A 23,136-nucleotide genomic window follows, 5' to 3' on the forward strand; every position below is an offset into this window, starting at 1 on the left:
AGTACACTTTTATATTAGGAAAAAAGTAAAATACCAAATGAGTCATTGACACCTCAGAGAGTTCTTTAAAAAATGAATTGGCGGAGGGGAAATTCAAGCTTTCAGGGAGGAATCAAACTTGAATGGACACTCGAGATTTGGAAGGAACAATTGTTAAAACAAAAAGGGATTTTACTCTTACTTTTATCTTCAATAGTTTCAGTGACTTGATAACCTATAGGGTTTTTGAAACAAGATTATGGTAAAAATTTAGATTTATAAGGGAAAAAAATTATTGGAGCAAAATAAATAAATTTGAAGCCAGCTGGTGAAATAGAAAATGGTGAACGAAAGAGGGATTTGAGAAGGGACAATAACAAATATGAGGGAGAGGGTAGAAATGAAAGAATTATGTGGACAAATTTGGGCCTTATATTTTAGGGGTTCATCAATCAAAATAGTCCTAAAAATTTCTAATACGACGCCATTTTAAACCGCCGTCAACAGCAGAGCAATCGATCAAATGTATAAATCGACAGATTAGAAACCCATCTTTTCCTACACGACCTGGACGAAATCCATCGAATCACACTCTTGAAAAAAAAATCAAAACACATTCTTTGAACTTAAAACAAAAACCCATATTAAAATGCAAAACTATGGAGTTAGCTTTGAACGAAGCAAAGGGCAATCCATTATCATCAAAACACATAAACTTATCGCCGTTTCAAGAATTATAGCTTCCATTCTCACCAAAATCAGATCATGATTTTCCACTCTCAAAATCAAAAACCCATATTAAAATGAGAAACCCAAGAATTAAAATTAACACTAAACTTATCCGGACCCCAAAAGGCAGAAACAATTAATTAAACGTAGTTAAGTAGCAAAGTTTAATCATCAGTAGAAGCAGGTGACTTAGGTCGAAGGTAGGTTGGCAAAGCTTACCGTAGAAGAGGAACACATCAGAAGCACAAGGAAGGAAGTTGGGAGACCGATCAGACTAACTTTCGGAAGAAGGGAAATTGAAGAGACACATCAAACTTATATCAAAAGGAATTTTTTTTCTAATTATTAATTCAAAAATGGCGGAATACTGTACGAATGAGGATCGCGCTCAGTTTGCTGCGCTAATTTAATTTAATGCTTGGCGCGAAAATAGGAATTTTTTTTAATTTATACTATATATATTTATTTATTTATTTATTTATCTGATAATCTTTATTCTCTTCGAATTTTTAATTTTTATGATATTTATATTATGCAAATATTTTAAAAACAATTTTTTAAAATAATACATAAGAGCTCACAAGCTCATGTTAATTATCTACAAATTATTTGAAATTGTTTTGGACCGACGAATTTCAAATATATTACAAGATCATAAACTTCGAATTCACTCATTTCATGTTTATATAGTGTTTCATGTTAGTTATGATAAATTTCATGTTCACACAATAATGAATACATTTGAAATTCATTCTAATTTGTGTATAAATTGTGTAAATAAATAAAGACAAAAACTTGTGTGAGACGTTCTCACGGGTCGTATTTTGTGAGACGGATCTCTTATTTGGGTCATCCATGAAAAAATATTACTTTTTATGCTAAGAGTATTACTTTTTCTTGTGAATATCGGTAAGGTTGACACATCTCATTGATAAAGATTCGTGAGACCGTATCACAAGAGACCTACTCACAAATAAATAAATATGAATTTAAGATTTTATCTATTGTTTCATTGTTCCATCCAAATACAACTTGTATTAAGTATCTCAATTAATCGGCAATTAAATACTCCATTTTTCTTATATATTTTAAATGATATTTTAGGTGATTGTATATGTAGACAGCTGCATCATATTATTAATAATATAGATTAATAATCTAAAATCTTAGAATATATAAAACAAGAACTTTGAATATTATAATTTGGAACACGAAATTTGAACCGAGTAATTATCACATAGAGAACACAAGCACAAAGAAGAATTCCAAATAATTTAACTTTCACACTCCCAACCCAACCCCACGACTTGGAGAAAACCCATTCTTATTAGAGAACGAACATTCTTAATTACTCATGCTAGTGTTCCTTGGCCACCAACTTCTCTCCAATACCACACTAAAATCCCATTTAAATTCTCCCAAATCCCATGCAACTTTACACACAAATTCACACCAAAACTTTGGAATATCTTAGCCATGTCGCAGATCAACGGCAACGGTGAATCCAAGAAATGTGCTAATTCACTACCGGAACGCACACCGACACCAGGGAAGGCAACCGTTCTTGCTATCGGGAAAGCGTTCCCGAGTCAAGTTGTTCCTCAAGATTGCTTGGTTGAGGGATACATTCGTGACACTAAGTGCGATGATTTAGCCATCAAGGAGAAACTAGAGCGTTTGTGTAAGTGATCATTTTACTTAGCTCGTCAATAGCAACAAATCATAATGTTCATTTTTTCCCCTTGAAGTTTGCTTTGATCACATATGACTATCTGTTCGAAAGATATATATGGTTAAAATTGAATAAATTTTTATTGTTGAAAAAACGACAACAAAGTTACGTTAAGATCAATGTCAAATTAGAAATATAGAGGCAAAATAATAACAACAGATAAAATATTCATGAAAAGCATATATTATATCTATAATTTATGCTGTGTTATGCCCTCGTATTTCAGGCAAAACAACTACTGTGAAGACCAGATACACAGTCATGTCGAAAGAAATCCTCGACAAATACCCCGAACTCACCACCGAAGGCTCTCCGACGATTAAGCAACGCCTTGACATAGCGAACCCAGCCGTCGTCCAAATGGCTGCACAAGCAAGCCTAGCATGCATAAAACAATGGAACCGACCCGTGTCGCACATCACGCACCTTGTTTATGTCTCATCCAGCGAGATACGCCTCCCAGGCGGCGACCTCTACCTCGCTGCTGAATTAGGCCTCAAAAACGACGTTAACCGAGTCATGCTCTACTTTCTAGGCTGCTACGGTGGGGTGACAGGCCTGAGGGTGGCCAAAGACATAGCGGAGAATAATCCCGGCAGCCGAGTTTTACTCACCACCTCCGAAACAACCATTCTTGGCTTCCGGCCGCCAAATAAAACCCGCCCTTACGACCTTGTTGGGGCAGCACTATTTGGAGATGGCGCAGCAGCGGTGATCATAGGGACAGACCCGTTACTTGGGACTGAATCGCCATTCTTCGAACTGAACCACGCGGTGCAGCAGTTCTTGCCGGGGACACAGAATGTGATCGACGGGTACCTTTCGGAAGAAGGGATAAACTTCAAACTTGGGCGGGATCTTCCTCAGAAAATCGACGAAAACATCGAAGAGTTCTGCCAGAAACTCGTTGCAAAAACGGGTTTAAAGGATTATAACGAGCTGTTCTGGGCGGTTCATCCTGGTGGGCCGGCGATCCTCAACCGATTGGAGAGTACGCTGGGGTTGAAAAGAGAGAAGTTGGAGTGTAGCAGAAGGGCTTTAATGGATTTCGGAAATGTTAGCAGCAATACTGTGTTTTATGTGATGGAATACATGAGGGAGGAATTGAAGAAAGGGATTGATGGAGAAGAATGGGGGCTGGCTCTTGCTTTTGGACCTGGAATCACGTTTGAAGGGGTTCTTCTGCGAAGCTTGTGATTGAATATATATATATTCAGAGTGTTCGAAGGTTGAGCAAAAAGTAACTTTGCATGAGAAATTAATTAATATACTGCTGCAATAAATACTAAATTATGGATTGAGAAAGACAAGGCATGTGAGTTATAGATGCTTTATTTTTATATATATTTCATTCTAGATTTCTTTTTTATATATATTGAAAGAGTTGAATTTAAATTTAAGTGATTTTATTACCGCAAAAAATATCACATACCACGTTACATTAACCATCGATTGTCACACGTGTAATTTTTTTTTATGGGTGTTACGCTACTTTTTGAAATACGAAAAAGTTAAAAAACAGTTGCAATTTGATACACGCTATAATTAATTATTAATGTAAGAAATGTTAATGATGTGATTTTTCTTCTTTATTACACTTGAGCTCAACCTTGGCTTCGCATGATGTATTTGAAGAATTAAGTAAGAGCATGCCCACAAATGAGTAGCTTGGATTAAGTGAAATAACTAAAAGAACCTGTATTTTTGTAACATATTAGAACAAGACACCTATTAATATACTAATATAAATGAATTGAGAGCAAAATAAATCATAGTAATGCATGTACAAATTAAATAATTTCATTTATTTATTTATTCATTCGCGTTATTTGATTATATATGACATTAATTAATAAAACAAATATATGCAAATCACATATCAAATTTTTTTTTTCAAAAATATCAGTGATGAATTTTGGTGGAATAACATGAAATAGTCTATGACCGATTGCTAGGAGTGTCAAAATTCGGGACGACCAAACAACCAGACCCGGTCGACCTGAAAAAATCTTGTTTGAATTGAGTATTTTTAGGTTGGGATCATATCAGATCGAACACGAGAAAAATCTGTTGCTCCATTTTGAAATATAGAACTGTGACACAACACAAGAACCCTGACATATGCTCATATTGGCACGTTATTTTTAAGTGGTTGAAGCATAACATTGAGGCTACAATTGGACAACCAAATAACAAACATCTTTTTATCAAAACTAATATTTCATAGACCAAACACAAAAGTTTTTGTGACGGTTTGATAAGTCTATTTTGTGACACGAATATCTTATCAGAAAAAATATTATTTTTTATATAAAATGTATTGTTTGTTATTATAAACATGAGACCGTTTCATTACAGACCTACTATCATCATTATTACCATAACTAAACTCGCAATCAGTGTCATTCGATATATATTAGATAAACCTATAAACTAATATAATAATTTACAAATCACGTTATTAAGATAAATCTCACTTGTAAAAAAAGCAAAGATAATTTCTACAGAAGCTAAATCATCTATTTGATTTGACCCCTTCCCAAGAAACACGTCGATTATTTTCTGAACTCAGTCGTTCGCACGTAATTTAAAATCGAATGACTCAACTGCCCTCGACAATTTTTGAATTTCCCGAATGCTCCTCCGTCGTATTCAGGAAAAAAGGGGAAAGAAAAAACCCCCCTCTCTCTCTTTTCCCCCACAGTTGTTTTGTATTCAGAGCTTTCAGTGCGAGTGGTGATTTTTCAAACGTTCTTCTTCCCCTTTTATTTTATTTTACACCTTCTGTAATTTTATTTGACCCAAACCAGTTTCTTTTATCGCTCGATTTTGTGTTTAAATCGAAGAGAAGTGATTGTTTTTTTCCTTTCTGTTGTTGTCTTCGAAATCCGAGAATTCAATTCATGGAGGGTGAAAAGGATCAGTCTTTTTGTATTGGCACTTGTTTTTAGCGTGCGTTCTGTTAGATTTCCGTGCTTTTTGTACGAATTGAGTTTTTCGTTCATGTGGGGGAATGGGAAATTGATGATTCTAGGGTTTTGAGGGGGCGGGTTTCGAATGGGGAGCACGGGTGAAGCTGACAGGAAACGACGTCACTTTAGCTCCATATCACCCACTGCGGCTTCCGCTAAGAAACACACATTTGTGCCCTTATCCGAGGAAAAAAAGGTGCAAAATTGTCTTTATCTTTTCTTCATTATTAAAAACCACGATCTTTTGAATTGGGGTTTGCAGACTGTTGATTGATTTTGAGTGGTAAGTTACTGACCTGAATGCTAGATGGTGGTTGGCCAGGTTTCTTTTGTATGCATATACTTTCTTTTGAGATGAGTATGGGTTCATGTGCGTCGATAATTTGCAAATTTCAGAAGTGGTGAAACTTCGATCAGTTTTATGAGCTTCTCTTTATGAATTCTGATTTCATGAGTGCGATTTATGGTTTGACATGTTGTGGACTTGTTTGTTGTAGTAGACCAACTTAGTTCTAACTTATTTTGTTATTTGTCGCCACTGAATTTTTACCCATTCTTGATGGATACATGATTATTAAGTCATTGTAGCTAGATTTTCTTGACTTCCATTGTAACTAGATTTTCTTGACTTACGGGGCATGATTAACTTTCCCAGCTAACAATGCTGCTTAATGGAAGGAGAAACTTAGCAGGAACATATCTACAACATGGTGGTCATTTATGACTTGATTATGATCTTTCTGTTGTCTGTATTTTATTGTATAGCCATGTCCCAATTGTACTTTTATTTTGATATTTTATTTCTTTATTGTGAAGGAACTTTCAATTTTTATTTTCCAATGCTGTAGCTCGATGTGGCAGTGCTTAAATTTCAAAATCAGAAACTCATCCAGAAGTTGGAAACTCAAAAGGCCGAGATTACTGGTCTGGCAGACAGATTAAGCCTGCTAAAAGACAAGCAAAAGTCTTATGCGAAGACATTAGATGTGGTAAATAATTCATGGGAAGAGGTATATCTTTTTTATGCTGGTTTTCCATATAAAATTACGTTCTTCTTACATAGATTGACTACTAAAGATTTTGAATTGGCATTTGTATTTACATAACTGTTATTTTTATTTGTTACACTTTACTGTTTTATTTGTTACACATGCTCAAACTCTTTAATACACCGTCGAACCAAAAATCAGGAAGTGGGATTGGGAAAGGAAATCTAATATGGGTTCTCTTCTTTTCTCAATTCTTTTCACTATCTTTGATTGGTGTTCATTCCAACATCAAGAGTATTTGTTAAGCATCCTGTCATATTATAGCCAGAAACAGATTGTATCTCAAACATTGGCTTAACCACCAATTTTGGATTGAGAAATAATAAAGGAAGAAAAATAAAATAAAGGCACTCAAGCCCAGAGTCATAATTGCTTTACTCGCTTCCTTGCTTCTGACGACCTCAAATCAATCATCAAATGTAAGTTGAGGCAGGGGGTGGGTGGGGTGGGGTGGGGTTGGGGGATGAATGGAACTTTATCAACCTAAACTCCCCTTATCTCTTACTACCAATGGGAAACTTGTGCTATGTTTCAGTCGGGTAGATTTCCTGTCATTTAGCTTAATTCAAAATTTAAAGTTGGGCATCAGATTTTGTTGGTATATGATTTTTCTTTTCTTTTCTTTGAAATCATGGATATACTTTTCATCGATTCTTAGGCTTCTTTTGTGTAATGAGCATGAAATTTATTTGCGGTTGGCAACAGAGGTAGGAAGAACGAAACCCATGACACCTTTATCACTGGGTGTATGTGAAGCAGATAATACTTGTAGAAGAGGTCTTTTATTAATTTGTTTACCAAGGAACGAAGTCACAAACTATCTTGAAGTCTGATGTCTATTAAACAGATATAATCTTTGAAAAATTATCATTTATAAAATTACGATGTCTATTAAACATATATAATCTTTGAAAAATTGTCATTCATAAAATTACCACTGAGTAAGTGGTTAATGTAACCAATACATATGAAGCAGAAATGTTTGTATATCATTTGGCATATACCCAAAATTTTCTATGTATTGATTTTAAAATTGTTTCACTTCTTTGCCAGCTGCTTGGTGATATGGAATCACGCTCTAAAGGTACAAAGGTCTTAATGAAACGCAGACAAGGTTTTGAAGTCAAAAATACTATTGAGGGTTAGTGAAGCCTCATGTTGACATGAAACTCTTTCTTTGTTCTTCCTTCCATCACACCCTGTAACCCCATTTTTGGACATTCTGTTGTAAAGAAATTTTATAACTAAAAACTAGTGAATAGTTTATATTATGGTTCTCTAATGGGAGAGCAAAGGGGGAAGTTTGCAGCTGCAATTTGCATTCGAATATATGTTGTTTGTTCTGTATTTTGTACAGGTTATGCTTGTAACCTTCTTATTCATAACTTTTAGATCTCTTTTACTATCTTCTGATATATTCTTTTCAGAGCTTAGTTGATTGTGAAAATGCCAGCTAATGGGTTGTTTTATTGACTGTTTTACTTTCTTTATTGCTTTATTGACTTTATAGCAAGTTGTGTATTATAGTTTTTTTAATATTTGACAGCCTGAATTATGCTTTGTTGATCATGAACTGTGGTTGCTTGAATATTCATTTCAACCGTTGTTACATGAAATTTCATTTACTAATAAAATTATATTAATTGCTTGTTTTGTTAGATGGAGATTCACCACCAGAAGATGCATTCCTAAGCCGGCTACTGGAAACTGGTGCAACTGAGAGTTGCTCAACCACTACGGATACAAAACCAATGGAAGTAGATAGACAAACAGATGGTGAAAAGGCTAAGAGCACACTTCGCAATTTAGTAGCTACATTGGATGACCTAAGTGGTTTGAAGGCTTGGTTGTATGCTGCATCTTTGGAGGCAATTTCATCTTGTGGTGAGATTATATGGGAAAAATGTGTACAGACATTAAGTTGTTTAAAGTTGACGACCAAGTTTCTTATCAGCTTTAAATATGTTTTCCGTATAAATTATGATTTCCTGTCCCTTTGTTGGTATTTCTTGTCATCATCTCTCTTCTTACATCTTTTCTCTCCGCACGCATTTTAGGACTTGGCCAGAGGGTGGTGCCTAGTAATTGTCATGCAGAAGTTAGGAATTTGAGAATTGAAGTTCTCAATCTTCATGTGAAACACAAATCGCTAGCTGGTGAATTGCAGAGACACCGAGACAATGAGGCAATGAATAAATTCGATCTTAAGCGTTTGAGAGGTATTTTTTTTATGTTTTCTTCTTTTTAAAAATTTATTATTTCTGTATGACTGTTATCAATGAAATGTTTATGCTTTATATTGATGTCCGCTCACTTCAGTATGCTCTTCAATGTCCTTGGCTCTTGCATAAGCTGTGGATGCCTTTTATAGTCCAGATCTATGTCATGGGACATGGATAGTATGAATCCTTTTTGCTTTGAAATATTTAACCAGTGACTGAAACACTGCCCCCTACGAAAAACAAGAGGTTGATCAGATGAATTTGCTTATGTTTTCCTTTCTCATTTCGCCACTCCCTTTCTTTCTATTTTCAATACCGGTTCGTTATTTTCCGTTGTTTTAGAGGCTTTAATCTACCTGCCCTATTATGTATCCGTTCATCTCATTTTCAACTCAAAGAGTTATCTTTATTCCAATTTCAACTCCCAAGTGCCAGGTTTTGATTTTAAAAAATTCTTCTTCAATTTTGATGGATTGCTCATCACAGAAAATTTAATCCAGTATAAATCTTTTGCTTAATCACGCATTATTACCATTTCAAACACATTATTTACCATTTAAATTTTATAGCTTATAGACACCAAATTATCTTTGTTTGCTCCCTACTTGGTTAGGCTTTATTTGTCTGTTGATAAATGTATTAAGAAATGTTACAAACATGGGGGAAAAGATAATCTATTTGCCATGAATATTTGATGCCAATTCCCAGGTTGCCTATATCTCCGGGGTTTATTGTGAACCTCAGCATCCATTTAAAACTTCAAACCACATGAACAAGAGACTTGGTACCAGTTTCTGATTCTACTAGGTGGTCTTCTAGTGGTTTAAGCTTGAACCTTACCATCTTACTAACACTTTGATATGTTAGCACGCGTATGCAAAGAAAGATACATGTAAAAGTGACATGGGAGCTGCTCAGGCCGTGCCATGATACTGAAAATTGCAGCACTAGTACCAGGAGAGACTCTTGCGTACACGAGGGTCTTGGACTCTTGGGCCCTTCTCATTTTCTGCCCTTATGAGTGACTTATGTGGCAGGCTCGTCTTTCCCAAATTTATTTTTCCCTAAATGTGCTTTTTGTTTTTCCTCTAGTGGCTAATGGAATGTGGTGGTCTATTAAGTCTCCTGTTTTTTTTTTTGAAATTCAGTCTCCTGTTTATAATAATATTATATGGCCCTTGTGTAGTAACATCTGTTTTGTGTCATTCTAAATTATTATTTAAATTATTATTTTGATATCTGAAGTATACTCTCAATTAATTATTATGGTAGTTTGTAAAATGTACAAGTCATTGAGATTTTTCATCTTATTTTTCTGTCTTAAGGAGAACTAGAAAGTACAATTGCTGACTTGGAAGAAAATAACCGTAAATTGGCAATCCTAAAAGCAGAAAGAGATGTGGCGAAAGAAACATTTTTCCCTGTCCTGAATCGAGGAAACAAGCAGCCCACTGGCGAGAAAGTGAGGGACAAACAAAAAGATTTGCATGACATGGAATCCACATTGAAGGAACTGTTGGTAGTTACTTGCATTTTGATATCTGTTATTTATGATAATTACATTTCTTGGGGTACATTGACTGATTAATTTTTGGACCAGGATCAATCCTCGTCTCGACTGCACGAACTCAAGCATCTCCATGAAGATCGGCTGGATATATTGAGGCATTTGTCAATTTTGCAGGTCATTGTTATAGTTTCTCCTTATTTTTTGTTTTCTTGTTTTTCTTCTCACTTATATAAATATTCATTATAAATGAAACATTTGACAGAGCAATCTGAAAAATTGGAAGTTTATTTGCTCATCCCAAGCATATCTCTCGCTGAAAGATCAACTGGCGAAGACCAAGGCTGATGTAGTGCATTATCAGGCTCTCTATGAGCAACTTCAGGTTGTAACTGGTTGATGGTTTCATTTGGGATTCCTTTTTACTTAGTCAAGAGTTTTGGTAGATGTACTGATTCTTCCTTTCAAACCAAGGTTGAGAAAGATACTCTTTTCTGGCGTGAAAGGGAAAATCACATGAAAAGTGAATTAATTGATGTTCTTCAGCAATCGTCAGCCTTTGCTGATTCCAGAATAAGTGACTTGGAAACAGAGATACGGAGATTCATCAAAGAGAAAACTGATATTGAGACCAAGCTGGAAGATGCACTAAAAGAACCTGGTATATGAAGTTGACTCTTATCCTCATTCAGTGCGTCCTTTCACTTCTTCACTGTAAGTTATGTGCCAATTTATTATCATTCTTATTATATTCAATTTTAGGTCGGAAAGAAGTCATTGCAGCATTTAAAGCATTGGTTTCTTCGTTTCCTGAGAAAATGGGGAACATGCAGAATCAGTTAATTAAACATAAGGAGGCTGCTTCAGATGTACAGTGTTTGCGAGCTGATGTTCAATCCCTTACAAATATTCTTGATCGCAAGGTTAAATTTTATACGCTTGAAGTCACCTTTTGGGCTGGCCTTTTTCCGCCCAATTATTTCCAGTATTACTTTCCATAAATATATGCAGGTTAAGGATTTGGAAAGTTATACTGCTAGATCAGCTCAACAAAATGCTGAAATACAGAAGTTGAAAGCTGTGGTATGAGTTGTGACTTTTTGTTGAATAAGCACAAGGAGATATAACTATTTTTGCATTAGATCAATTTGACTAATGATACTTACACTTGAAATAAAGTTCAAAATGAATTTATGTATCATCCTGGGCTTTTGCTATGTTTTCTGGTGATTAATTTCTATGTACCATACTTGAGATAAGAATGCATTTAGAGCTCAAATAACCTTTTACGCCTTGATCTTGTATACAATATGGCATATATCTTGAAATGGTGCAAGCTGGGTATGGCTCCGTCTGACCTCTTCTATGAAAACTTATAATATCCTTGGATTTTTTTTGATAATATCCTTGGATTAATTTGGTAAAAATTGAAGAGATGGATTAAGGGCTTTTAAATTTATCCGTTCTTGGTCTTTTAAGTTTATTCTTTCTTGGTTCAGGTTCATGATTTAGAGTTAAGTGAGTTGGACTTGAAGCTTTTTGTGGAAATGTATGGAAAAGAGTCAACTGATTCAAGGTTAGCATTCCTCAGTGTTGTTTTTAAGCGACTCTTATTGGACTATGATCAGCTCAACTTAATATACAGCTGGGAGGACTGTTATTATTCTAAATACTTGGGCAATGTCTGCTGACTTACTTATAAAATAGATCTTTGTCACGGTGTAATTACTTTTAAATGTCAAACTGCAGCATGCCGCCCAATTATACACCTATTTCATGCAACAGTCTGTGAATTCATGTTAATTGTGAAATAGCTTTGCCCTTTTTTTTCTTTTTTTGGATATGTAAACAATGTTGCTATGATGCTATCTAAACTCTAAAGAATGATTGTGTCAAAGATAAAGAAGTTTGTTCATTTGAATGTTGTTAATCATGCAAACCTTGTGAAAAATCTGGGAGGAAGTTCAGTGCCTGATGACATGATCAGTTATGTTTTGGGTTTGGCTAATCCCACGTGACTAACATACAATGCTGCTTTTCGTGGCGATAGAGTTGACAGAGAAATCAGGATTTTGCTGGTGTATGAATAGTCCCCCCTTCTTAAGTGTTTCCAATTTTTTAGTCTGGTGGCTGTGGTTTTTTGCCTGAAACATGTAGTGTAAGTGGTTGTAAAGGATCTTGAGATAAGTTGTTTATGCATTTTTATTGCTTACCGCCCTTGGTATCTACTATTACTCATTCTTCTTGCTTTCATAGTTTCTTTTCTAAGAGGTTAGTTGGAGGATTCAGAAACTTGGATTTGATGTTTCATGAATTTATGATCTAAATAATTTTATATCTTGTTTACTCCTAGAGATTTATTAAGTTCTTTGAGAATGTTTAAAACAATGTTGTCGAAGGCACCACTTTATTGAAACGCTTATTTGACTGGCAAGTGTTTCTAGAGTTGTTTGAGTTGGTTTGAATTGAATATCTCCTTGAATTACAAATCATATTCAATGTTTGTGCTTTTAAACCATGGCATGTATTCAGGGAAGTTACTGAAGCTAAGAACTCTGAGATCAAGGCGTGGGCTCGAGTTCAGAGTTTGAAATCTTCTCTTGATGAACACAATTTAGAGTTGCAAGTTAAAGTTGCAATTGAAGCTGAGGCCAAAGCACAGCAAATATTAGCTGCCTCAGAAACTGAGATTGCAGACCTAAGACAGAAGTTAGATGCCTCTAAAAGGTTTGCTCCTTGGCTTTGTTATGTCTGCTTCTGAATCTACTCAGATGCCCCATCTCCCAGTGCTTGCTTCTTTTAATCTTCTATAACTTGGTGTGGTTTCATTAGAAGTTTATAAGTTTCATTAATTTTTTATACTTACATTTTTCATGTTAGGAAGTAACACTATTTGCTGTGTGTTTACCTTTGACCCCAGGACGGAATCCGACCCTTTCTTATTGATGTAGTATTTGGAATTGACAAATATAGGTTCAAGACATGATAATTTTCTTGTCACATTGCACCTTGTTGGTATAATTTTGTTGTATTTCTACTACTGCAGGTTGACGTATTTGTTTGATTGATGCTTTCTGGTTTAGATACAACATGAATGTTAGGGTTGGAAATGTCCAAAGCAAATGGACTTGCTGTATTCAAATTGACCCTAGGCCCTAGATATTTGTCTTTTCTCTTCGGACAATTTCCTGAGTCCTGACATTGGTCAACCGTCTAACTTTTGAATTACTAAAGTCCAACCATATGACTCAGGGATAACAAGTCAAATGTAGGTTGGAAACCAAAGGTCCTGACAAACATGGAAATTAGAGAATTTGTGGCAATAGAAAACACTAGTTCTAATAAATTGGGGCCCGTGATTTTGGTTGCAAGGTATAGCGGCAGGCAGCAACAGAGAATTCTATTTTGATAGGGCCCAAAGGCATATCTATCGCTAACAGGACACTTGCAAAGCACACAGCATTTTGTTTTTCAGTGTATGATTACTGAATGGAGTTGGTGGAATAAACATACCTTTTGACTCTTGAGAATTGCTCTATATTCTTTATTAAAAATTTTGTTTACCAACTAATCTTATAGTTTTTCTCCTCTGAGGTTTCAGGGAAAAATCAAGACTCTCTGATGTCGTAAAATCCAAACACGAAGAAACTGACACTTATCTTTCTGAGATAGAGGTTTCTGTTCTGGAAGTTTCTGTAAATATTTATGCACTAGGACGCTCACAACGCAAAATGATCTCTAGTTATATTTAATTTTATTTGTCACAGACAATTGGGCAAGCATATGATGACATGCAGACTCAAAACCAACAGCTTTTGCACCAAATCACCGAGAGAGATGACTATAATGTGAAGGTAATCACATACCCGGTCTTCCTAATTTAGCACGATTTCTAGAGACAAGTTTTTACATGTTTGCCTGTAGTTGTTAATTCAATAACGTGAGATAAAAACTGTTGGAAAACATATCATTCCATTACAGTTATTAAGTAGATCCTGCTAATGAGAGTTGCTTTGTCTTTGCTGCTGCTTTTGCGACGCTCAGACTCATTCAAATGTTTGACTTTTGAGTGTTATCCAACATCTGAGATTCTTGTACCATATGCAATCTGTTATGCATAGTTGTCAAAGGTGTGAAGTTGAGAGGCGCCACCAGGCGAGCCTGCTGCGCCTGGGTGCGCACCTGGCCGCATTGGGTTACTCATGCGTGCCTGGGCGCGCCTGGGAAGCTTTCCTCAGGCACGCTTAAGCTCCCCTGAGCGAAGGCGGCTCTTTTTTTTTTGCCCTAGTTTGAGTGAAGGCTACTCGGCATCTCTGTTCTTTTTTCGAACAAAAATGGGTTGCAAAGCCCAGAGTCCAGAGCTGATTAAAAAAAACAAAGCCCAAAACGTAAACCCTAAGATGTAAGAGGCAGGGCAGCAACGACGAAAGGCAGCAGCAAGCATTCCCTAAGAAGTAAGAATCTGCGCAGAGTGTCTTCAAATCATCATACAAACAAAGAATCATTTTTATTAATTAATTTTTGCTTTCTACAACTTAATTATTTTAATAATTTCATTTTTGTCATATAATGATATGGTAGATTAATATTTTTATAAAAAAATTAATAGTGCACCTTGCTTCGATAAGGCGTGCACCTCACCTTGCAACTGTGAACTGTTACAACTATGATGTTATGCCATTCCAGGGGGACATTTTTGCAATCAATTTTTTCCTGTGGTTTGATGGTATTGCTGCTTGGGGTGTTTACCTTGTATTGATAGGCGCAAGTGCGCAACACATTTATGAGTAGTTTCTAGATCGTAATACTTATTGGAAGTTTCACCTGGCCATTTTTGCTTCTGTATCACAGCTTTTTTTGGAGGGTGTTCAGGCAAGACATACGGAGTCTGCTCTGCTCATGGAGAAGCAAACATTGGAGCAAACTGTACATCAGACAAAGACAACTATAGATTTATATGACTTAAAAGCTGGTAGAATTGAAGATCAGGTAACATAAGTTGCTTATATGGTACTGAACGCTATTTACTTTGTTCAGACAACAAAACTCGAGATTTTTCATTGCAGTTGAAAGCTCAATCAGATCAAATCCAGAGACTAACTGAAGATAGAGTCCGAAATGCTACCAACTTGGAAAATATCCAAAAAAAACTGTCAGACACGAGAAAATCATCTCAGCAGCTGATGGACATTCTTGAAGGAACACAATCTAGGGTTGATGATAGTCGAAAATGTCTAACTGGGCTGCAGATAGAACTAGAGAAAGAAAGGTTTCAGTGTTCTTTAATTATCATATCCATTTTATACCAATTCATTTCCAGCTTCATGAACTGTGTTTTCGATTAGGTTTGAGAGGAAAAGAGTTGAAGAAGACATAGAAACTCTGAGGATTAAGGTTAAACATCTAAAGTTGCAACCAGGCTCTTCTATATCCGAAAAGCTTCAGCAGGAACTTAAGGAATACGTGGATATACTGAAGTGCGGCATTTGCCTTGATAGGAGAAAAGAGGTATGGCTTTTTATATCTTCCAACATGTTTTCATGTTGTGGATGATGTAAAACATCCAAGCAACTGAATGTGTGCAGTGTTTTCCAAGGTTTTATGCACAGTTTTATTTTATTTTTTTTGGGTCTGCAAACTAGTCGAGCTTTCCATATTTTCAGGCTGTGTTTGAGATCCATCTCATCTCGGGAATGCTATTTAAATATTATTTTAAAAGAATTCATTATTATGCTTTATCTATTACTCGAAGTTTTAACAAAATTAGTTCCTAAATTTACTTATTACGGATATATAATAAAAGTATGAAAAGAATCGAAATCTTTTAAACAAAAAACTCAAGAAGCTCGACTCAACACACCTGGCACCCTCACTTTTCTTCTCCTTCTATTTGGCTTAGGAGCAAATGTATGTAATTTAGCCTTTCTTACGTCAGTGTAACCAGCTGCCGCTATATTTCACATGCAAAGCTCAGAAGATTTACATGAGTTTTAAATTTTAACATCAACAGAATATTATGTGGTTTTTTTGGTAAAAAAAAAAGAATATTATGTGGTTTTCGGGGACCTGGAAATTTATCAAGAATGAGAAAATGGTTGTGGTCAATATGGTTGAATTTAATTCTTTATGTAGAACCACACCATCATCCCTTTTGCTTTGATGTTTTTTTTTGGTCCTCGAATATTGACACAGTTTGCTAAATTTCTTCCGTATGAGCAGGTGGTTATAACAAAATGCTATCATTTGTTCTGTAATCCTTGTGTGCAAAGAGTTGTTGAAACTCGTCACCGCAAGTGTCCAGTTTGTGCTGCAAGTTTTGGGGCGAACGACGTGAAACCTGTGTACATCTGATCACTAGTGGTAAGGTCGTCACCACAAGTGTCCATTGTGTTCTTGAGTCATTATCATTGATTCCAAGTACCATGTTCACATAACTGAATAGCCGTCCCATTTGCTTCAATCCAAGAACAGATTATCCTATCTCAAAAAGTTGCAATCAACCTGGATTCGCCGATTTTTTTCCAAAAAAAAAATTATGCATTTTTATATACATTACCTTGGTAATGAATAATATCATCGATGCAGTATGTCGTAGATTTTGGGTCGTCATATAAGTCGGAAAGTTCGTGTTTGAGATATTTATAGGCAGCTTGCCTAGTTTTAGCAAGGATTAGAGATCTTTGTTCGAGTTTGTTTTACATTTCTTGATGCATTCATTGTACAGATTGGGTCACGCTCTTCATATTTTTAGTTTCTGTAAAAGAAAGTAATGTGAAAATTTTATTTCTCCCCCTTGCTCTTCGTTACAGCTTCTTCCCTGCTTTTGCCTTCAAATAATTAACTTTTTAATCATACAAAATAAGAAAACCTTCAAATTTGGGGAAAAAAAAAGGTTGCACTTTAATATAATTTCTTGAAATTAAATCTTATCCGGTTTTCACAAAGAAAAGAGAGATGTAAATCCATTTCAGGGAAAAAAAAAGTTCATTTTTTTTAAAAATAATAATATTTAATATAAAAGTCATGCTAAATTTTGTTTAAATAATTTATTTAATTCAAAGGCTTGACGTTTCATCCAACCTTCATTTTTATGTCTGTATTGTGTTAATGGAATTTTGAGGACCACGTGACTCAACTTAATCACTCATTAATTAACTTAAATCAATTTATTCTTCCAAACTTTTATTAATTTATTTTTCCAAAAAAAAAAAAAATATTGCGACTCGATTGACTCACTAGTAAGTCGTCGGCTTTGGGTTTTTCGCTATAGTCAGCTATATTTTTTCGTCTCAATTCTTGTTCTATTTTACATTTTATATTACGCAAAATAAATTGTACATGGATTTAAAAAAAATATACTCTTTCCATTTCTAATATAAATATTATATTTCTCTTTTCATCTGTCTCAATTATATAGTCTAATTTCTATATTTATTAATATTTTTTTTTATTCTTTTATCAATCTACCCTTATAATAAAATATATTAACTATTTTAAACATTTTTATTTATTTTATTAAAATATTCATTAAATAAGAATAAAAAGATAAATTTTAATGTAAAATTTATTATTTCTATAACTTTCTTGATTTATGTGAAAATATATCGTAAACCTAATTATAATAAGATGAATGAAGTATAACACATAAAGTCCAATTAACCGAGAATACATCTTAATTTTACAAGCTCTCGCACGATGACATTACAACATACTCCCACCATTAATGCATCACTTAATTCTAATAATTAAAAAATTGAAACAATTGTATTAAATTTTTTAAAAAAATATCAAGTATTACATAAAGTATCTTGAAAATACAGAAAATTTTCTCTAGAACTGATATATATCAAAACATTTGAGAATTTTAAAAAATATTCAAATTTTAATTTCGGAAGGAAGATATTTTACATTTTAAATTTCATTGTGGTTCATCATATGTATATATATAAAAAAATTCCGATATTCAGCACAAGTTGAATTTGACCTTGAATAACAAAGACCAAAACAATTTTTAATGGACCCTATTAATATTTTATTACAAAGAACTTTTGTAATAGAAATATCTTTTTAAATGTCTCTTCGATCAATTATATGTATTATATATTTTTAAATGCGAGATATTGTCAGTAATCTTTAGACTTTACTAGATTCTGAGCACGAATATAAAAATGATCGGCATCGTATTTAGTGCATTCATAAAAAGTGGTGCGACGTAACTATTCCAATAAATATTTCATGTATATTGTATAAATAAAATTAAAAAATATGTATATAAATTTACTTTTGAATGTGAAATAAAACATGATTTTGAAATTTATGATGAAAGTCATCAAAGTACAAAGGTGTTAGATCAATTAAATTTTAGTAGTTTAATAAAAGATCAACTGAAGTCCTTAACAAAAAGAGAAATTAATTCTCTCAATGTTTATCGAACAAAATTGAGAGGCCAACTAAAATTAAGAGGATTACTGATTTGAGAAACCTACCGAATCATAATTCAATTAGTCCGGCTTCTCGGACAAACATTATCTAAAATTTTTCAATTTACATAGAGACTGACTGAATTATCGGATAAATTTTTTTAATTTTCGATAGAATAACATAATTTCACGATCACTATCTCAGTGTACTATTGTCAAAAAAGACAGTAGCGTGGAAAACGACGTGACCAACTACTGCTATATTTGGAACGAATATCGGATTTTGATTTTACCGACCATTGGATCAAAGTCTATAAATAGAAGAAGATTTTAGTTAGTCTCGCTCTCGCTTCTTTGAAAAAGTTTAAATATTCTCAAGCATTCAAGAACCAAACTAATCAATTTTTCTCAGCACACACAAGTGATTTAATCAGATCATTAAGGATCTTTTGTGCTTAGTATTCTATTTCTGAAATACTTGTAATTTGACAGTAAGTGTACTGATCAGTTTGTTGAGTGAGTTACTAAGATTTTCAGTTAGTTTGTTTGGTTAGTCTTGCAGAAGTGAGCATTTGTAAGTGTTGTAATTGTCAAAGTCTTTTAATGAAATACTTCTGCAAAGAAGAGTGTGTGACGTATAAGTAATTGAAGTCTCCGAACATCCATACAAAACTCGTGTTATATTCATTTCAGTTAAATTTTTGTTGTTCAATATTTGATAGCCAAATGTACTTACCTTAAGCCATTTTTGTGTTCAAACCTTATAAGTGAGCATATTTCCGCACAATGACAAACTGCTGATTTATCGATATACAACTGACAAAAATTTTATTTTAGTGTTGCTAATCCAACCAAAATATTTTCAGATTTTTTTAAAATTATTTATTCACACCTTCTAACTTAATCTCCAATTCTAACTATATGTTTTCTATAGGATGAACATCAAGACTTTAATTTCATGGTATTACAAGACTAAGTAAATTAAATAATATATTATACATTACGATCTAGTAAAATCTCACAAATAATGTGACAATAAAACACTAAAAATTTGAACTAATATTTGAAAAAGAAACTCAATTATAATAAACTTCTTTCTCACTAAGAAACACAACCAAAGAACATAAGTTACATGTTTTTTCCCCTTAAAAAAGGAAAAGAGATTCTTGCGTGGAAAAATTGATAACCTTCGACAATTTGAAAGGAATTGTTGATTTTATATACATAATTGTAAAAATTTTAGTAATATTGAATGATTGTACCAACTCATTCTTTACCTAGTGAAATTATTATTACTATTATTATTACGTGATAACTCGCTGCTGTTATCTTGCGATGTATACTTTGATAAAATTTCGAATTATCGTATTAACTTACAAATCGTACTAACCAAATAAACTAGACAGAATTATGTGCGACAAGCCTAGCTACAAACCACCCTTTAACTAGTGAAATGATTATCTGTGAAAACAACATCTATTTTACATATATAAAAATTTTATTTTATACTGAATATTTTTTTAAAAAAAATAAGTATTCAATTTTAATTTTTACCCTTCTAATTATATCAAGAATAAATGCCATAAGACAAGAGATTCTCGTTGATTTTTTTATTTTTATTTTTGCAAATTAATAAAATATAAACGATAAAAAAATAATAAAATTTGTTTTCCGTAAAATCTGTGTCACAACAATTAATTAAGACCTCTTAGCTTTTTCAACCACAAAAAAAAGGCCACCAAGCTAACAAAAACATGTTAAGACTTTCCACCGTCCAATCATGTCACCAAGACATTCCTCGGGCAAATCATCGATCATGTTAATTAATTAGTCAAACAAATGACAATTAATGCATAATTAACTTAAAATTGCTGTAAGAAGTAATTTATCCAAGGTCAACTCTATTCTAAGTAAACCATTCTCTCAAATCTCGAAGAATCAGACCATTTTAAGTTCCAAGTCTTTTTTTTTTCTCCCTTCTAATTTTCCAAATACAAGGAACTTCGCCATATCTCTCTCCGTCGTCATGTTTGCATAAGTGTAGGCATACAACGAACGACGTCGGATCTCTCTCCGTCGTTGTGTTTGCCCCTACTCCTCGACCTCATTGATTATCAACTTTTTTATGTATGTAGGCATTCTATCTATTAGTCAATATAATTAAACCTTTTAACATTTTCATATGTATGCAAAGATCTTTGGGGGCCAAATAGATCAATTTTTTTCTCTCAATTTAGACGTAAATTTAACACCCAACTATATATTAAAAATTTTGTGAATAAATCATTAAGAAATAGACCATGAATTAAAGAGGAGATGGTGATGATGAGGTCATCAATCACTTATTATATATTTTAACACACAAAANCTTTCTTGCATCATGATTCCGCTTCATGTGTGATAATTGGACCGTCTAATAAATTGTTAAATTTACATATTTTTGAGGTTAAAATATGACCACTCTCTAGTTTAGGTGGGTTGAGTTAATTGTAAATAATTAATTAGATTATAATGTGGAATATTGATAATAAATACCATTAATATAAGTCTTGCACATGGTAGAATAGCAGGTTGATTTATCAATTAATGTCATCAAAAATTAAAATGAAAAACAATTTCAAACTTTAATTTCAACATCCTTACCCAAGCAAACTATTTCATAATTGAATGAAAAGGGAAAATATTATCTGTATGAAACTTTTCAAAATAATTTTTACTTTTATCATATTGTTATAAAATAGTAAATATTTCATTTTTGATATTATATATTTTCCTCTATGCAATTTTTGTATTTTACATTGTCAAATTTCAGTTTTAGTATGTCATTTTTTTAAAAAAATTTATTCATTTTCTCGAAATGACGCTGATGTGTGTAGTGTGAGTATTTTTTATTAGATATGACTATAATTGGTAAAAAAATCGGGAGATACATGACTGAGATTGATTTAAATTTCACAACAAGAGGATCAAAATCGAAAATTTTCAAACATATGAGATAAAAAATACATTTTTCCCTGGTTTTTTACAATGTTCACCACTCGCATCATATATATGATGTTCTTATAGTAATTAAAAGATCGAATCTTGTAATCGGAAAAAATAATATAAAATTAAATATCAAACTGTGTGGTGCAAATTTGGAAGTAATGCCTAAATTTTTTTCTAATACTCCCATGAAAATGGATCTTCAACCTGGAATCCTATGTCGGATCCAGCCAGCTTCCATGAAGAAGCATAATAACAGTATTTATCAGTATGATCTATATTACTATCCAGGGATAAATCTGGCAAGTCGAAGAAAGTATCATCATCATGATCAGCCGTTGAATCCGAGTTTCTTGATTCTTGCCTTTGATTCAATGCTAAATGCGTGGAGGAGTGAGAGCTAGCCAGCATGGCTCGTTCGACTTCATCCGGGAACGTGGTGGCGGCAGCTTTCGCTGCGGCGGCTTGTATATCCTTAGGAGAGGTGGAGGTCGGGCGGGGAAACTCATGAGCCAAGTGTGGGAAATTGAGACAAGCCGACTTGCCCTTTATGGCTAAGGCCGCCACGTCGTGTGCTCGAGCAGCCATCTCGGCGGTTTGGTAAGTCCCGAGCCATATTCTTGATTTCTTCCTGGGCTCCCTGATCTCACACACCCATTTGCCCCAATTGCGCTTCCGGACACCGCGATACGTCGGATGTTTGATACTGCCACTACTCGTCTTCCGCTTGGCATCTTGATTATTGCCTTTCTTTGTGAGGTTTTGAGATTTGGAACGCTTTTTCGAGCTCGTTAATGTGCTTTGTGGTCCAGTAGTTAACGAAGAGGTAGAAGAGGTGGAAGGTGAAATCGAAGATGGCGAAAATGACGCGGCGGAGGAGGAGGAAGAGGTGGAGGCCGCGGTGGGGAGAGTAGAAACTTTCTCTTGAGCTACATTCACCAACAATGTTTCTTCCATGTTAAAAGCAAGTAGCTCACAGATTGTGAACAAGGAGACGTGAAATAGGATCCTTCCACAAGGTCCATTACATTTATATAAATGTACCTTTATTATCACACAAACATACACACACACACACATATATATAATATATACACGCGGTGCGTGTGTGTACAGACTTTTTTATAACTAGTTACTCTGCACACGCGATACGTGTGTACAGTCTTTTTTATCATTATTGATGAACTAAAGTGAAATTTGACAAATTATGGAGGGACTAAATTGATATTTGAATTGTTTAAATAAATAAAAATAAAAATAAAAATGTGTGTTGAAATTTTTAAAAAAAAAACAAAAGTGTAATATTAGTATCATATAAGGGTAAAGTTGGAAGAAAAAGTTGGTGTCCTTTCTAGGTGGTTACTATCATGTCCTCCAACTTTAATAAAACTAGTTACACTACACATGCGATGGGTATGTGTACAATCTTTTTTATCATTATTGATGGACTAAAGTGAAATTTGACAAATTATTGAGGGACTAAATTGATATTTGAATTGTTGAAAATTAAAAAATAAAAATAAAAATGTGTGTTGAAATTT

At 33.9% G+C, this 23,136-nt stretch overlaps 3 protein-coding genes across 3 annotated transcripts; 2 read left to right on the forward strand and 1 right to left on the reverse strand.

Annotated features, from left to right (window-relative positions):
* The first annotated feature begins 2,184 nt into the window (after window positions 1-2,184).
* On the forward strand, window positions 2,185-3,637 carry LOC140983808 (type III polyketide synthase A-like). The gene is made up of 2 exons (XM_073450960.1): window positions 2,185-2,389; window positions 2,667-3,637. The coding sequence occupies exons 1-2, from the start codon at window positions 2,185-2,187 to the stop codon at window positions 3,635-3,637; spliced, it is 1,176 nt and encodes a 391-aa protein (XP_073307061.1).
* Window positions 3,638-5,093: 1,456 nt separating this feature from the next.
* On the forward strand, window positions 5,094-16,979 carry LOC140984258 (E3 ubiquitin-protein ligase BRE1-like 1). Its single transcript, XM_073451534.1, has 19 exons — window positions 5,094-5,608; window positions 6,261-6,422; window positions 7,515-7,602; window positions 8,121-8,345; window positions 8,519-8,680; window positions 10,009-10,202; window positions 10,284-10,367; window positions 10,456-10,575; window positions 10,665-10,851; window positions 10,953-11,113; window positions 11,202-11,273; window positions 11,690-11,766; window positions 12,723-12,917; window positions 13,792-13,864; window positions 13,958-14,044; window positions 15,042-15,179; window positions 15,257-15,459; window positions 15,536-15,698; window positions 16,410-16,979. The coding sequence occupies exons 1-19, from the start codon at window positions 5,498-5,500 to the stop codon at window positions 16,539-16,541; spliced, it is 2,634 nt and encodes an 877-aa protein (XP_073307635.1). The 5' UTR covers window positions 5,094-5,497; the 3' UTR covers window positions 16,542-16,979.
* A 4,685-nt stretch (window positions 16,980-21,664) lies between these two features.
* On the reverse strand, window positions 21,665-22,609 carry LOC140985209 (ethylene-responsive transcription factor ERF039). The gene has a single exon (XM_073452986.1). It carries the CDS (start codon window positions 22,550-22,552, stop codon window positions 21,773-21,775), a length of 780 nt encoding a protein of 259 aa, XP_073309087.1. The 5' UTR covers window positions 22,553-22,609; the 3' UTR covers window positions 21,665-21,772.
* Window positions 22,610-23,136: the final 527 nt, after the last annotated feature.

The sequence above is a fragment of the Primulina huaijiensis genome, chromosome 9, assembly GCF_012295235.1.
Source record: "Primulina huaijiensis isolate GDHJ02 chromosome 9, ASM1229523v2, whole genome shotgun sequence".
NCBI classification, from domain to species: domain Eukaryota; kingdom Viridiplantae; phylum Streptophyta; class Magnoliopsida; order Lamiales; family Gesneriaceae; genus Primulina; species Primulina huaijiensis.

What these genes read in the sequence shown, in the direction of transcription:
- LOC140984258 (XM_073451534.1), top strand. Translation starts at nt 5,498, where the DNA reads ATGGGGAGCACGGGTGAAGCTGACAGGAAACGACGTCACTTTAGCTCC. An exon ending in CTTATCTTTCTGAGATAGAG is followed by an intron (nt 13,865 to 13,957) that starts GTTTCTGTTCTG and finishes TATTTGTCACAG; the next exon opens with ACAATTGGGCAAGCATATGA. An exon ending in GAGATGACTATAATGTGAAG is followed by an intron (nt 14,045 to 15,041) that starts GTAATCACATAC and finishes TCTGTATCACAG; the next exon opens with CTTTTTTTGGAGGGTGTTCA.
- LOC140985209 (XM_073452986.1), bottom strand. Translation starts at nt 22,552, where the DNA reads ATGGAAGAAACATTGTTGGTGAATGTAGCTCAAGAGAAAGTTTCTACT.
- LOC140983808 (XM_073450960.1), top strand. Translation starts at nt 2,185, where the DNA reads ATGTCGCAGATCAACGGCAACGGTGAATCCAAGAAATGTGCTAATTCA. An exon ending in GGAGAAACTAGAGCGTTTGT is followed by an intron (nt 2,390 to 2,666) that starts GTAAGTGATCAT and finishes CTCGTATTTCAG; the next exon opens with GCAAAACAACTACTGTGAAG.